The 13802-nt window shown below is 44.2% G+C and overlaps 1 protein-coding gene across 3 annotated transcripts in view; it reads left to right on the top strand.

The window, feature by feature from the left end:
- Window positions 1-13802, top strand: part of dennd2b (DENN domain containing 2B) — a 521499-nt gene that overhangs the window by 420891 nt on the left and 86806 nt on the right. For all 3 annotated transcript variants that reach the window (XM_041196869.1, XM_041196870.1, XM_041196868.1), the window contains one exon: window positions 5794-5871. In XM_041196869.1, coding sequence (XP_041052803.1) covers window positions 5794-5871 — 78 coding nt within the window. The remainder of the gene's footprint in view (window positions 1-5793; window positions 5872-13802) is intronic.

The raw sequence follows: 13802 nt of genomic DNA, 5'->3' as shown, positions 1-13802 counted from the left end.
TTGTAGCCACAGTATTCAGTATTTATATGGCTAGTCCAGTTCAGTTTCTGGTCAATGGTAAATGCTAGGATGTTGGTAGTGGGGGATTCAGTGATGGTAATGTCATTGAATGTCAAGGTTCTCTTCTCTCTTGTTGGAGATGGCCATTGCCTGGCACTTGTGTAGCGCGAATGTTACTTGCTACTTGTCACCCAAGTTTGGATATTGTTCAGGTTTTGCTGCATTTGGACACAGATTGCTTCAGTATCTGAGGAGTAGCGAATGATGCTGAGCATTGTGCATTCATCAGTGAACATCCCCACTCCTGACCTTATGATGGAAGGAAGGTCATTGATGAAGCAGTTGAAGATGGTTGGGCTGAGGACATTACCCAGAGGAACTCCTGCAGTGATGCCTTGGAGCTGAGATGACTAACCTCCAAAAATCACAGCCATCTTCCTTTGTGCTAGATATGACTCCAACTAGTGGAGGATTTTCCCCCTCGATTCCCTTTGACTTCAGCTTTGCTAGGACTTCTTGGTGCCACACTTGGCCAAATGCAGCCTTGATGTCGAGGGCAGTCACTCTCACCTTACATTGGGAGTTCAGCTCTTTTGTCCATGTTTGAATCAAGGCAGTAATGAGTTCTGAAGAAGAGTCATACAGACTCAAAACGTTAACTCTGTCTTTCTCTCCACAGATGCTGTCAGACCTGCTGAGTTTTTTCAGCACTTTTTGTTTTTGTTTCAGATTTCCAGCATCCGCAGTATTTTGCCTTTAGCTGTAATGAGTTCAGGAGCTGAGTGGCCCAGGCAGAACCCAAATGGGGCATCGGTGAGCAGGTTATTGCTAAGCAAGTGCTGCTTGATAGCACTGTTGCTGACCCCATTCATTACTTTGATGATCGAGAGTAACTGATGGGGCGATAATTGGCTGGGTTGGATTTGTCCTGCTTTTTTGTGTATAGGACATATCTAGGCAATTCTCCACATAGCCAGGTAGATGTCAGTGTTGTAGCTGTACTGAAACAGCTTGGCTAGGGGTGCGGCAAGTTCTGGAGCAGAAGCGTTCAGTACTAGTGCTGGAATATTGTCAGGGCCCATAGCCGTTGCAGTATCCAGTGCCTTCAGCCATTTCTTGATATCGTGTGAAGTAAATTGAATTGGCTGGAGACTGGCATCTGTGATGCTCAGGACCTCCCGGAGGAGGCTGAGATGGATCATCCACTCGGCACTTCTGGCTGAAGACTGTAGCAAATGCTTCAGCCTTATCTTTTGCACTGATGTGCTGGGCTCCCACATTATTGAGGATGGGGATATTTGTGGAGCCTCCTCCTCCAGTGAGTTAATTGTCCACCATCATTCACGGCTAGATATAGCAGGACTACCGAGCTTAGATCTGACCTGTTGGTTGTGGGATCACTTATCCCTATCTATCATTTGCTGCTTATGCTGTTTGGCATGCAAGTAGTCCTGTGTTATAACTTCACCAGATTGATACCTCATTTTTAGGTATGCCTAGTGCTGCTCCTGGCATGCCCTCCTGTACTCTTCATGTGAGGTAGAAAAAAACTATATATAACTCCTGGGTAACCATACAACTGACCCCCTCTCGATTCCCCACTGAGCCCCTTTGATGGCCCTCTGACTCCCCCAACCCTCCGATTCCTCCCCAAACCTCCAACTCCCAGCCGACCTAACCTGACCGAAGCTTACCACCCTGGCACCCTACCCACTCTGGCATCCTACCCACCTTACCCACTCTACCCACTTTCCTCACGCACACTCATTCACTAACACAATGAAAAGCTACTTAAATGTCTCAGAGCTTTTCACTGTGTTAGTGAATGAAGACTTTCCAAAATACAGAAGCTAGTGCTGTGAAAAAGGGGTGATGCTTGGCTTCCACCAATGATCCTGCCCTATGAATAAGGACTCCCAGAGCAGGTATGCTCTGCATGCTGGAGGAGGCCCGATTTGGAAATTGGGTGGGGGAGAAATGCGGAGCTCTGGTGCTGTGTTTAAAAAAAAAGAGTGGAGTGGCAATCCAACAGTGATTGCCATTCTTCATAAGATTTGGCCCATTATATCTAGGAAGTTATTTAAAAATGCAAATGGAGTTCACAGGTGCAAATTGACTACCTGTCACCATTTCAATGAAAGATATTTAAAGACCAATGGCTACTAGACCTGGCGGACTCATGAAGCTGGGATGTCAAATAGAGTATTTCAGTAAGCTAATCGTAACTGGAATGTTGATGGGATATCAATCATCCTCCATTGAGTATCAATCACATCAGCTACAATCCATTGCATGGACAATGGAATACATCAATTCTGCCATCACATAACTGAAACTAATTGGAGAACGCGGCAATACCTTATTAATAAAATAGGACATAGGGACATGGATAGGCCATTCAGCCCATCGAGCCGGCTCCAACATTCAATTAGATTATGGCTGATCATTTACCTCAACACCACTTTCCTGCGCTATCTCCATATCCCTTGATGTCATTGGTCTCTATAAATCTATCGATTTCTGACGAACATGCTCAATGATTGAGCTTCCAAAGCCCTCTGGGGTGGAGAATTCCAAAAATTCACCACCTTCTGAGTGAAGAAATTCCTCCTCATCTCAATCTTAAATGCCTTACCTGTTATCCTGAGATTATTTCTCCTAACTTAAGACTCACCAGCCAGGGGAAACAGCTTATCTACATCTACCCTGTCAGGTCCTGTAAGAATTTTGTAAGTTTCGATGAGGTTACCCCTCTTTGAAACCCCAGGGAATACAGACCCTGTCTCCCCAATTTCCCCTCATAAAACAATCCTGCTATCTCTGGGATTAATCTGGTGAACTTCCATTGCAGTTCCCCTATGGCAAGTATATCCCTCCTTAGATAAGGGGGTCAAAATGACACACAATACTCCAGGTGAGATCTCATCAAGGCTCTATACAACTGCAGCAAGACATCTTTACTCCTGTATTCAAATCCCTTTGCAATGAAGGCCAACATACCATTTGGCTTTCTAATCGCATGCTGTACCTACATGCTAGCTTTTAGTGACTCCATGAACAAGGACACACAGCTCCCTTTGGACACCCGCACTTCCCAGCCTCTCACCATTTAAGAAATATTCTGCCTTCCTGTTTTTTTCTATCAAAGTGAAAAACTGCACACTTATTCACATTATATTCCACCTGTCATGTTCTAGCCCATTCACTTAGTCTGTTTAAGTTCTCTTGAAGCCTCCTTGCATTCTCCTCACAACTTACATTCCCACCCAATTTTGGTGTCATCAACAAATTTGGAAATATTACAATAGGTCCCCATGTCCAAATCATTTATACAGATTTTGAATAGCTGTGGACCTAGCAGTGATCCTTGCGGTACGCCACTAGTAACAGCCTGCCATTCTGAGAATGATCCGTTTATTCCTACTTTCTGCTTTCTGTCTGCTAACCAATTCTCAATCCACACTAGTATAGTTCCCCCAATCCCATGCGCTCTAATTTTATTTACTAACCTCCTGTATCAAAAGCCATTATTAATCTACAAGTAAGCCAGCAAAGCAGCCTGGGATCAGCAGCACAAGGAGATCACACCCAGCATGTAAGGAAAGAATCCTGCCTCTAAAAGACAGTCACCTCAGGCAATGAAAAGGGGCTAATTCGTTTTACCTGTAAGATTACTTCAGTACAGGATCTGAATCACAATTTTGCCTGGGAAAGCCAGCAACATCCAACCTCCATTTGCCTTCAAAATACCAGGAGAGGATCTTAAAAGCCCACACCATTTTCAACCTCCATCTTAAACAACTGGTTAAACAACTGTCTTATTTCTTGTTACTCTATTAGTAAACCAAGTCCATGTTATATCTCTAGAAATCATCTTTTCATGTGTATATGTTTGTCTGCATAATTGGGGAGTGGGTGTTTGTTGATTTTACATTTTGGGTGCATGAAAATAAATGTTTATCCTTTCTTTTGATTTAAACTTACAAGAAAGCTGGTACTTGTCTATTCTTTAACATCACAGCACTCGAAACAATCCTCTTCAAAAATACATCTTGTTGTGGTTAGCCGAGAAGTGAGAAAAGGGAGAAAGTTATCCCATCACCTCTCCCGTCCTTAACAATAGGATGAGTGCATAAAGTCTTGGTGTGAGCAAATACCCACCAACTTTGAAGACCTCAGCTGGAATACCATTGATGCTGAAAACTTCATTGTTTTGCATTCATTTGATTACTTGTTGCAGTTTTCCCATTGATGGTGATTCACCCATGGGTTCTGCTGGGGAATATGCTGGAAAGTATCAGCTGTCACTGTGGTCTATAGATGGCCCTGGTGCCTTCAAAAAGGTTTTGCATGTCATGATGGTCAGCATATTGTTGGATCCTTTGGTCCTTCTCTTCCCACCACATGTCCTTTATCTTCTGGATTTGTCTTTGGGCATTGGTCTTGGAGCAGTTGGAATGCTGCCTTCTTGACTTGCAACCTTGGATTTTTCTGCCAGGCAGTGAAAGCTATTCATTTTTGTTCTAGGAAGTCACGTATTTCAGCATCATTTTAATCGAAACGGTCCTAGTGATCCTATGGTCTGGGCAGAGGAGTCTAGTACAGCTGATTTCATTTTATCCCACAGTTCTGGAATTGAACTAGATGTGTAAAAGATTTTCTAGATTGGTTGTGAGCTGCACTTGGAATTCCTCTCTTTGGTTTAGCTGATATAGGGCTGAGACATTGATCTTCTTCCTCTTGGACTTTTGGGCTTTGCAATATCTTGGTGCCAGATGTATGCTCGTCATTGATTGAATAGGTCAATCATCTGTCCAGTAGACATCAGTCCCCCTACATGGATTGAGTGACACAGACATCACTTAGATCTTTAACCCAAACAGTGACATAATCCAGGAGATGTCAGTGCTTCGATCCATGTGGTTTTGTATTTGTCCTTCTGGCGAAAGGGTTTGTTATAATGAGGCCATGCTGTCAGCAGAAGGACCCTTGGGCTTTTCCCACCCTATTTTTCCCAATAGTTCTGCTCCAGACATTGGTATCATAGCCAACCTTGGCATTAAGGATCCACAGAAAGATGATTTTTTTCCTTCTTTTGGGATGGCAGTGAGGACTTCATCAAGGTCGGAATAGAACTTCCCCATAACATCTTCATTGGAGTCTAGGTGACCTAACAGGCGTCTTTAAACTTATGAAAAGTTTTGATAGAGTGGATAAAGTGAGAACGTTTCCTCTTCTGGAGAAGAATATAAACAAGGGATCATCAATATAAAGTAGTCACCAAGAAACCCTATAAGGAATTCAGAAAAAACTTCTTTACCCAAAGAATGGTCAGAATGTGGAATTCACTATCATTAAGAGTGGTTGAAATGAATAGCACAGATGCATTGAAGGGAAAGCTAGACAAGTATTTGAGGGAGATGAGGTTAGATGGTTTCAATGGAAGATTTAGGTGAGGAAAGATGGGAGGAGGCTTGAGTGGAGCATAAACACTGGCATTGACTGGGTGGGCCAAATGGCCTGATTCTGTGCCATATATCCAATGTAATCCTATGTAGTACTATGGAGTAGGCATCTTTAGTACTATGAGGTGAGGGATATTGGAGGGTAAGTAATACTGTAGGGTGAACAATATGCTAAGGCAAGTGTCTTTATGAAGGGTGAGTTATAGTGGAGTGCAAGTGTCTTTAGGAAGTAGGGGTTTCAGCCCTCAACAAAAGATTTGCTAAGTATTTTCGTAACTGTAGGGGGGGAGTATCTTTAATTTTTATAACCTTTTTCTTTTCATTTCAGCCAAGTGGTAAAGGCCCTCGCTTACCGGAGGTTTATTGTGTCATCAGTCGCCTGGGCTGCTTCACCCTCTTTTCAAAGGTACAGTGTTACACCTTGAATGGCAAACATTGGCTCACTTCTTATTGACTTCTCCAGAAAGTATTATTGAGAGTTGAGGGGTTTCTGTTAATCAAGAATTTAGAGGTAGTTTCCCATCAGAGATTTTTAAAAAGTCATCAGCATGTTTTATGTGAGACACTTTGCCACTGAGTTTAATATTTTTCACTAACCGCGACATAATAGGCCCATAGTAATCAACACTTTCAACATTAACAGAATGCACAAGACTATTAATTTTCCTGAAAATATAATTCCTTTTGTCCAAAACTAAAATAGTAGCTTGAAGTGCAGGTCATGTCACAAAGTACTATATCAGTATGTTAACATTATCTATAACTCATATCACTTATACAGTTGAAAGGTAAAAGCAGTAGATTCATATAAGCAATGTCTTGGCAATAGGCTTACTTGGTTAGATTGGTACCAAGTTCCAATACAGCTTCTTCTTATTGCCCTGGTAAATGCAGGTTTTGTTCTAATCAATGTTTTGGGCCATTTTGACTGATTGGACAAATTTTCATCTTCACTGCGGACATTGATTTTAATGGAATAAAAAATGAATGGGTTCTTTTACAGGTTCTGCCAGCTAACTATGCATGCAATGAAAACAAAAATCTACTTTATTGTATCTGTTAGGAGTGTGTTGTATTTAAAATCAAACAGTAAATTAATAACTTTTTTGAATATCTACATTTATGTCTGTCTAGAAATTGCAATCTTAATTGATATATAATCAGGGCCAAAAGAAACATTTGTTAAGGTAACAAAGAAGGTTGATCAAGATAGTGCAGTAGATATTGTATATATGGACTTTCAGAAGGCATTCAACAAATGCCAAATAGAGGCTGGTTAAGAAGATAGAGGGACATGGAATGAAGGAATAGTTGGTGGTTTGGATACAAAGTTGGTTCAGTAACAGGAAGCAAAGCATGGTGGTGGATGGATATTTTCCAGACAGAGAGATGGTTTGCAGTGCTCATCCCCAAGGGCTGGTTTTGGTCAATTACTATTTTCAAATTTTGTTAACAATCTAGTGTTCAGGAATAGGGAGAAACATGAAAAAATTTGCAGATGATACAAGACTTGGTAACTTAGTAAATAGTGATGAGGATAGTCATAGTCAAGATGATGAAATGAACAGAAACATGGTGGTTGGAGTTTAAAGCAGAGAAGTGTTAAGTGATGTACTTTGGGAGGCCTATTATGGAAAGACAGTATGCTATAAGTGGCATGAATTTGAAAAGTAGATGAGCAAAGAGGCCTTGGTGCCCGTATACACAAATCCTTAAAGATGGCAGGGCTAGTTGATATAGTGGTTAAGAAAGCATGTGGGTTACTTGCGTTTAGAAATAGACAAATAGAATATAAAAGCTAAAAAATCATGCTGGAACTTTGTAAATCACTGGTTGGACCTCAGCTAGAATTTGGGGACAATTCTGCGTACCACACTTTAGGAAAGATGTTAAGGCCTTAGTAATGGTACAGAGGAGGTTCACCAAGATGTTACCAGGGATGAAGGATTTCAGTTATATAGATAGTTTGAAAAAGTTAGGACTGAGGTTAAGACGTGATCTAACAGAGGGTTTCAAGATGATGAGAGGTTTTGATAAGAGTAGATAGAGGCAAACTATTCCCTGTAGTGAGTGCCTCAATAACCAGTGGTCACGTATTCAAAACCACTGGCAAAAAAATTAGGGGAGATTTTTTTTCACTCCGAGGGTTGTCAGGATTTGGAATGCTTTACCTGAAAAAGGAGTGGAAGCTGATACCATTAATAATTTTAAAAGGAAATTGGACAGGTACTTGAGGTTGTAGAATTTACAGGATTGTAGACAAAAATCAGGGATGTGGCATTAAACATGGCTGTTGTTTCAAAGAGCCAGCATAGGTACAATGGGCTGGTTGGCCACTTTCTGTGCTATAAGTTTTCTAAGATTCTATGGGCAGAATTTTCAGTTCGGCTGGCGGGGACGGCCGGTGGGTCCGGGATCAGCCAGGGAATGGACCCCCGACCAGCCAGTGTGAAATGCGCACTGAAAGGCTCAGCGTTGCTGAGGTGGGGGCGGGAGGAGGGTGAGTGCTGATGTAAGCATGAATGCAGGGGAGCGCAGAATGAAAGCTCCCTGAAGGCAGACCTTAGGGAGCTGAAGAATTTAAAAGCAATAAAGAAAGATTTTAAAACCTGGAAAAAAATGTCCACGCATCAGAATCAGTCGCCTGATTCTGTTCATACATTTTTTAAAATTTAATAACAGAAACCTCATCTTGCCCTTGGATAAAGTTTCATCAAAAACGCAAAGCTCACCTGGCAGATTCGCCCATCCACCAACCATAAGGTTGGACGGACCACGAAAAGTTGGGTACAATTGGAACTTTAATGAGCTTAATTGCCCTCTTAATTGTCGGCAGGCATGTGCAAAAATTGGAAGCGCACCCACTGACTGAAATATCACATGAGCGCGCGATGTGGTCAGGAAGCTTGTCCGACGTCATCATGCACTATTTTATGCTCGAGCGGGTCGGGCACGTATCCACATGCCAAGCTAAGAATTCTCCCCTATGAATCCTTCCTCCTCGTGAGAATATGTCTACCCAAACCATCTCCTCTTTGAAGGTCTCCCATTGTTCACTTACTGTTCTGTCTACCAGTTTTTGATGCTACTCCACCTGGACTTTTCAACTTACTGATGTTAGTCTTTCTCCATGTAAGTATTTTTGTACTTGATTGATCCAGGTAGATATTTATCCAACTGTTTGTTCCCTATAAATCATTCTAGAAATAAGCTTTTCCCACAATTTTTCAAACAATCCATTGACTTTCATTTGGTATAACAATTTGCTCAAACATACAATGGCCTCAATTCACAAAGTAAGTGTTCTCCTGGCTAATGTTTTATAGGGACAAAGCCAACAAAAGTTCCAGTTACAGAGTTGGCACATGCTCAAGATTTCCTGTTGAAGTTGAGTTTCAGCTGTGGGGCAAAGCTTCCATTGCTGGAAAGGGTGCAATGGCTGAGCCCTTCACCCTTAATGAAAGAATATCCGATGTTGCATCTAGCCAAGAATGTTCAATGCTTTGGTCCCTGTGAATGATGATGGAAAGGGCTCTTAATTATACTGGACTAAACACCGATGTTATCATATTCATTGAAAGAGATGTCAAAAATACATCAAAACAAAAATAATCTAAAGCCTATCACCTTGCCCTGATTTGAAATGGGTGTTATTGTAAATAGGCAGATGCACAGATTTCATACCAGCAATGGTAGTCTGAGAAATTCCTCCACATGTGATTAGTGCACAGGTTGTTGATACTATGACGTGAACTGCGACCTTCAGTAGCAGAGCGTTTCATAATGCTGTAAATGGCATAATGCTCCATTTGTACAAAATAAACATTTGAACATGTTACACGATGTGATGAAAATCATCTATTAGCTGCAGAAATGTGGATGTAATATAAATAAAACAAATTTGCAAATTTTATGTTGATCAATGTGATGCTAATGTTGGGAAAAGGGAACATTTCTATTTCTAGTTGCCAGGTAACATGAAAAGTAAAGCTTAGTTAACTGTGCATTAGGGTAACAGTAGTAAGTAAGGGCTGAACCCTCATGATGACAAAAGTTATGGAGCATGCAAAATACAACCACAAATCTGGATAGCCATTCAGGACTTTACTGCAAAGCTCCTGCTGAATGATCAAAGCATCAGGAGCATTACCTGTGTATGTCAACTGCTTGCCCGATGACATTTCTGGTGACAACATAGCTCTTGTTGCAGGTGTGCTGTGCAATTATGCCCAGGCTCCTGATGGGAGTTATAAAGCTCGTCGGAAAGAGATAGCACATTTCACCATTAGCCAATCTGTAACCTGATGGCCTAGTTGGAACGAAGACACTGTATTCCCAGCATAGGGATCACACAAAAAGTTTTAAGTCACCTGTGATACACACCTGATATACACTTCAGTACTCATTCGTACATTGTGAGGACTCTGTAGCTGAATATGTGCAGTGTCAAACGCAGCCTTGTGATCTCTTACCCATGTTCATTGATAAATATTCGTCAAAGATTGTGGCAAACACCAAAATGAAACCTGATATGGTGCATCTTGGAAATGCCACTGTGAATAGAGGTTGTGATTTTATTATTTTAATGAATCTTTTTTGTGCCTTCTTTTCATACCCCACGATTTAGATCCTGAAATGTAGTCCTCCTAATATTAAATAGTAGGTGATTAAATTGGAAGTAAACAAAAATGATCATTCACATCAACATGAGACTAAAGTGCAGTGTTGACAATTAAATTTCTGGGTGGAATTTTCCATACCAGCTGGCGTTGGGCATGTTCAGCGGGGTGAACGGACAATATAGCGAGAAGGCCAAAAATCAGTTTCACGATGTCGTGAAACCAGTTTGTGATCATCCGCTCAGCCTAGAGTTGGCGGGCTACGTTTCCTGCCCTCGGAAGTCAGGAACCTCATTACAATACATCTGCATATTATTATAAGGCCAGCCCGCCAGAATCATCCCTCCACGCTGGATCGTCTGCCCACATTGGCGGGAAAACACACTGGTGTAGAACATGTTTTGACAGGTGTGACGTGCAGAAGTCGGGACTTAACACCAGGGCCTTGCTTAGATCGTGGATGTCCAAGGAGCAGAAGATGCTGGAGCCCGACAGCAACAGGGCCCTGGAGGAATGTCCAAGGCATGCTGGGTGGATTCTCATGGGCATGGCTTCGTTGTGATGTAGCTCACGGAAGGTGCAAAGTCACCGTTGAGGGTCTGTTCACAACAGATCATGGTTGAGGGTGTGGGAGAGGAAGATCTAGGATCGACTGGGGGAGGAAGAAGGTGCAGGGGAGTTGGTGGGGTTTGGGGAGGAGAATGAAGGTGGGGTTAAGGTTGGGATTGAGGAACAAAGGTGTCGGGTTGGACTGCGAGGAAGGAACGGGTAACGGGGAGAAGACGGCAACTAGGGAGGTAGGTGTAAGGGGGTGTAAGATGTAAGGGAAGGAGTTCAGAGGGGTGGAAGGAGTACGGAAAGGGGAGGGAGTCCAGGGGGAGGAAGGAGTCTGGGGGGAGGAAGGAATGCAGACGGGGAGGGAGTCTGGGGAAGGAAGGAGTGCGGAGAAGGGTGGAAGTAAGGATGCCGGAAGAAGTAAGGGTGAAGGAAAAAGTAAGGGTGTCTGAAGGAGTCAGGAAGGGGGAAGGAATAAGGCTGGAGGAAGGAGTAAGGCTGGAGGAAGGAGTCAGGAAGAGGGAAGGACTAAAGGTGCTGGAAGTAGTAAGGGTGTCTGAAGGAGTCAGGAAGGGAAAAGGACTAAGGGTGGGAAGAGGTCTCAGTGAGGGGAGGGGTTCCAAGGGGGGAAGGGATCCAGTTGTCGGGGGGGATGTCCAGGCAAACATGCAACGGAGGGCTCTAATGAGCCCATGACCACCTCCTGGAGAGCGAACTGAGGGTAGGCGTGGCATGACGGAATGGTGAGAATGACTGAGGGCAGAATGAGGCGCTAGGGTGGGATGGTGAAGTTTGATGGTATTGGTGGCAGGGACGGTGAGAGTGGTTGGTGGGGACTCGGAGGCAGACATGGACCCTGGGGGTGGGAAGGAGGAGGTTGGGGAGGTTAATGTGGATGGGGTGGGATATTCGGGAAGGGAGGGAACGTGCATGTTCACCTGGACATCCCCGAAGAATAAGGACTGTGGCTGGCAGGTCACGGAGGGCAGGTGAAAGGTGATGCCAGGGGTTCGACAGTGATGGGGGAAAGGAAATGGGTGAATGGGGGAGGGGAAAGGACAGGGGAACATAAGAAAAACTGTATTTCCACCATGCTGGCTAAATCAAAAGTGAAATGAGAATCGTGGTGAGCGAGATCATGTGCTGCATGGGAGTGTGATCAGTGGGTGGGTGGAGATGCAGGTCAGTTCAGATGGAGAACTGAAAGCGAACTTCAGCAGACAGCATTGAAAATGCTGAGGACATTGAGATGTGTGTGATACAGGAAGAATCCGTGTGTGTGGGAGAATGCTTGTTCGAGGTTCCAAAAGGCGATGCCGCACACACGCTTCTCCCTCCAGAATCACTTGTGGGCCAGCTGCATGCAGCTGACCTGCTAGTGGGAGGCAGGATGCAGTGGGAGGACTTGCAAATCCTGTCAATGAAGCTGAAAGACACCATTACACATTATTCAGCAAAAGTGCAGAAAGATTGTAAAGTGACAAAATGTGTTCACCCATACAACCAACTGTGATCAGAATTTCTTAATTTTTGAATGCCTTAAACTTCTAATTGCTGCCCTGACATCAGCAGCAGGGGTGGAGACAGCCTGTGCAATGGTGGGCCCTGTTGCCTCTAATACCTTTGGCGTGGCATGGGTCCTCTGGAGAGCCAGGGCCTTGGGGGCCCCAGTTTGCTCTGGCCATCCTGCAGTAGGGCAGCTGCTCTGTCTATGGTGACAGGGGATGAGATTGAAGGGGCCACGGGCAAAGGGGACTCAGAGGGAGAGGACAGCTTCTGAGATTCCTGAGTGGATGAGGTGTCCAACTGCTGCTCCACCTCCCTTCAGGTGCCCAAGGATCCTGGCCTGACTCCTTAAGGGGAAGGAGCACCTGTCCCTCTTGCGTTGCCACTGAAGGAACTCACCCATGGCTCCCACGATAAAGTGCAGGTCTGCATACATCTCCGCGTTCTGTTGGACCAGGGTCTCCATGGCATCCGCCATTCTCTGCATGGAGACCCCCATTCTCGCATTTGTTGGCACCACTTCATCAGAGAGCAAGTGGAGGCACTCCTCTGACTCACATGCCACTCTGCTGAGGGCTTCCAACAGCTCTGCGTGATGTTCCCCTGCCTTCTGCTGACTCTTCAGGATGAGTTGGAATGTCGAATCTAGAAGCTCATCATCTGAGTCAGGTCTCTTGGATGCTTGTTTCCTAGCAGTCCTCCAAGTGCGGGGAAGCTCAGCCGAATCTGCTTCCTCCTGCTGTCACCACGTGTCCATGTGGTGACTATGAAATTGTAAACCTGAGCCTGCTCTAGATCTAGATCCCACAAAGGTGTGTGTCTCTGTGCTGGTGCAGGGTGTGGGTAACCGCTGTGATGGGTCTTCCAGGCTGCTTATTTCCAGCTCTTCAATGGAGAAGTCCTCTTGGCTGGAGGTGAGGACGTGGATGGAGCTGAGGGACTGGCTGGCTGAGGATTTTGGTCGCTTAGCAGAGCTACTTGTGAATCAAAGTAGAGATAATTAGTGCATGGCAGCACAGTCAAAAGCAGGGGATGGAGCACTCACACTTGCGTTGATAGAATGATAATGTGGTGCAGAATCCTCAGTGTGTTTGCACACGAGCAAGGGAGAGACCTCACCCTGAGTGAGACACAGCCAGAGTGAGTGTGGGTATTGGCAATTTGGTGCACAGTGGGAATTTGGTGCAGAGGGGAAGAGGTGCTCTTTGCATTTTTTCTTTGTTATCCAACTTCTTAAATTTTCAGAGAGTGGTCTTGCCCTGCTGCAGCAGTGGAGACTACAAGGGAGAGAAATGACTGGTAAGTAATGGGTAAGGTCGGGTAAGCATTTACTACTTTTATCACTTATAGTTTAAGATCTTATTGTGGTTTATAGTTTGTATATTCTGTAATAACGAGGATCAGGAAAGAAGGGCCCTAGAATAATTGATTTAAAAGGTTTAATTTAAAGCGATAAGTCATGGCAGGAGAGCTCAAAGCTGTGATGTGCTCCTTGTGCTCCATGTGGGACATTTCCACTGCCCAGGACCAGCATGTATGCAGAAAGTGTGTCCAGCTGCAGCTCCTGGAAGCTCGGGCTTCAGAGCTGGAATGGCGGCTGGGGACACTGTGGAGCATCCGCAAATCTGAGAGCATCATGGATAGTATGTTTAGAGAG

This window comes from Carcharodon carcharias, chromosome 10 (genome assembly GCF_017639515.1).
Source record: "Carcharodon carcharias isolate sCarCar2 chromosome 10, sCarCar2.pri, whole genome shotgun sequence".
Taxonomy (NCBI): Eukaryota; Metazoa; Chordata; class Chondrichthyes; order Lamniformes; family Lamnidae; genus Carcharodon; species Carcharodon carcharias.
The sequence above is the reverse complement of the archived record's forward strand: the minus strand, read 5'-3'. Positions and strand labels throughout refer to the sequence as shown.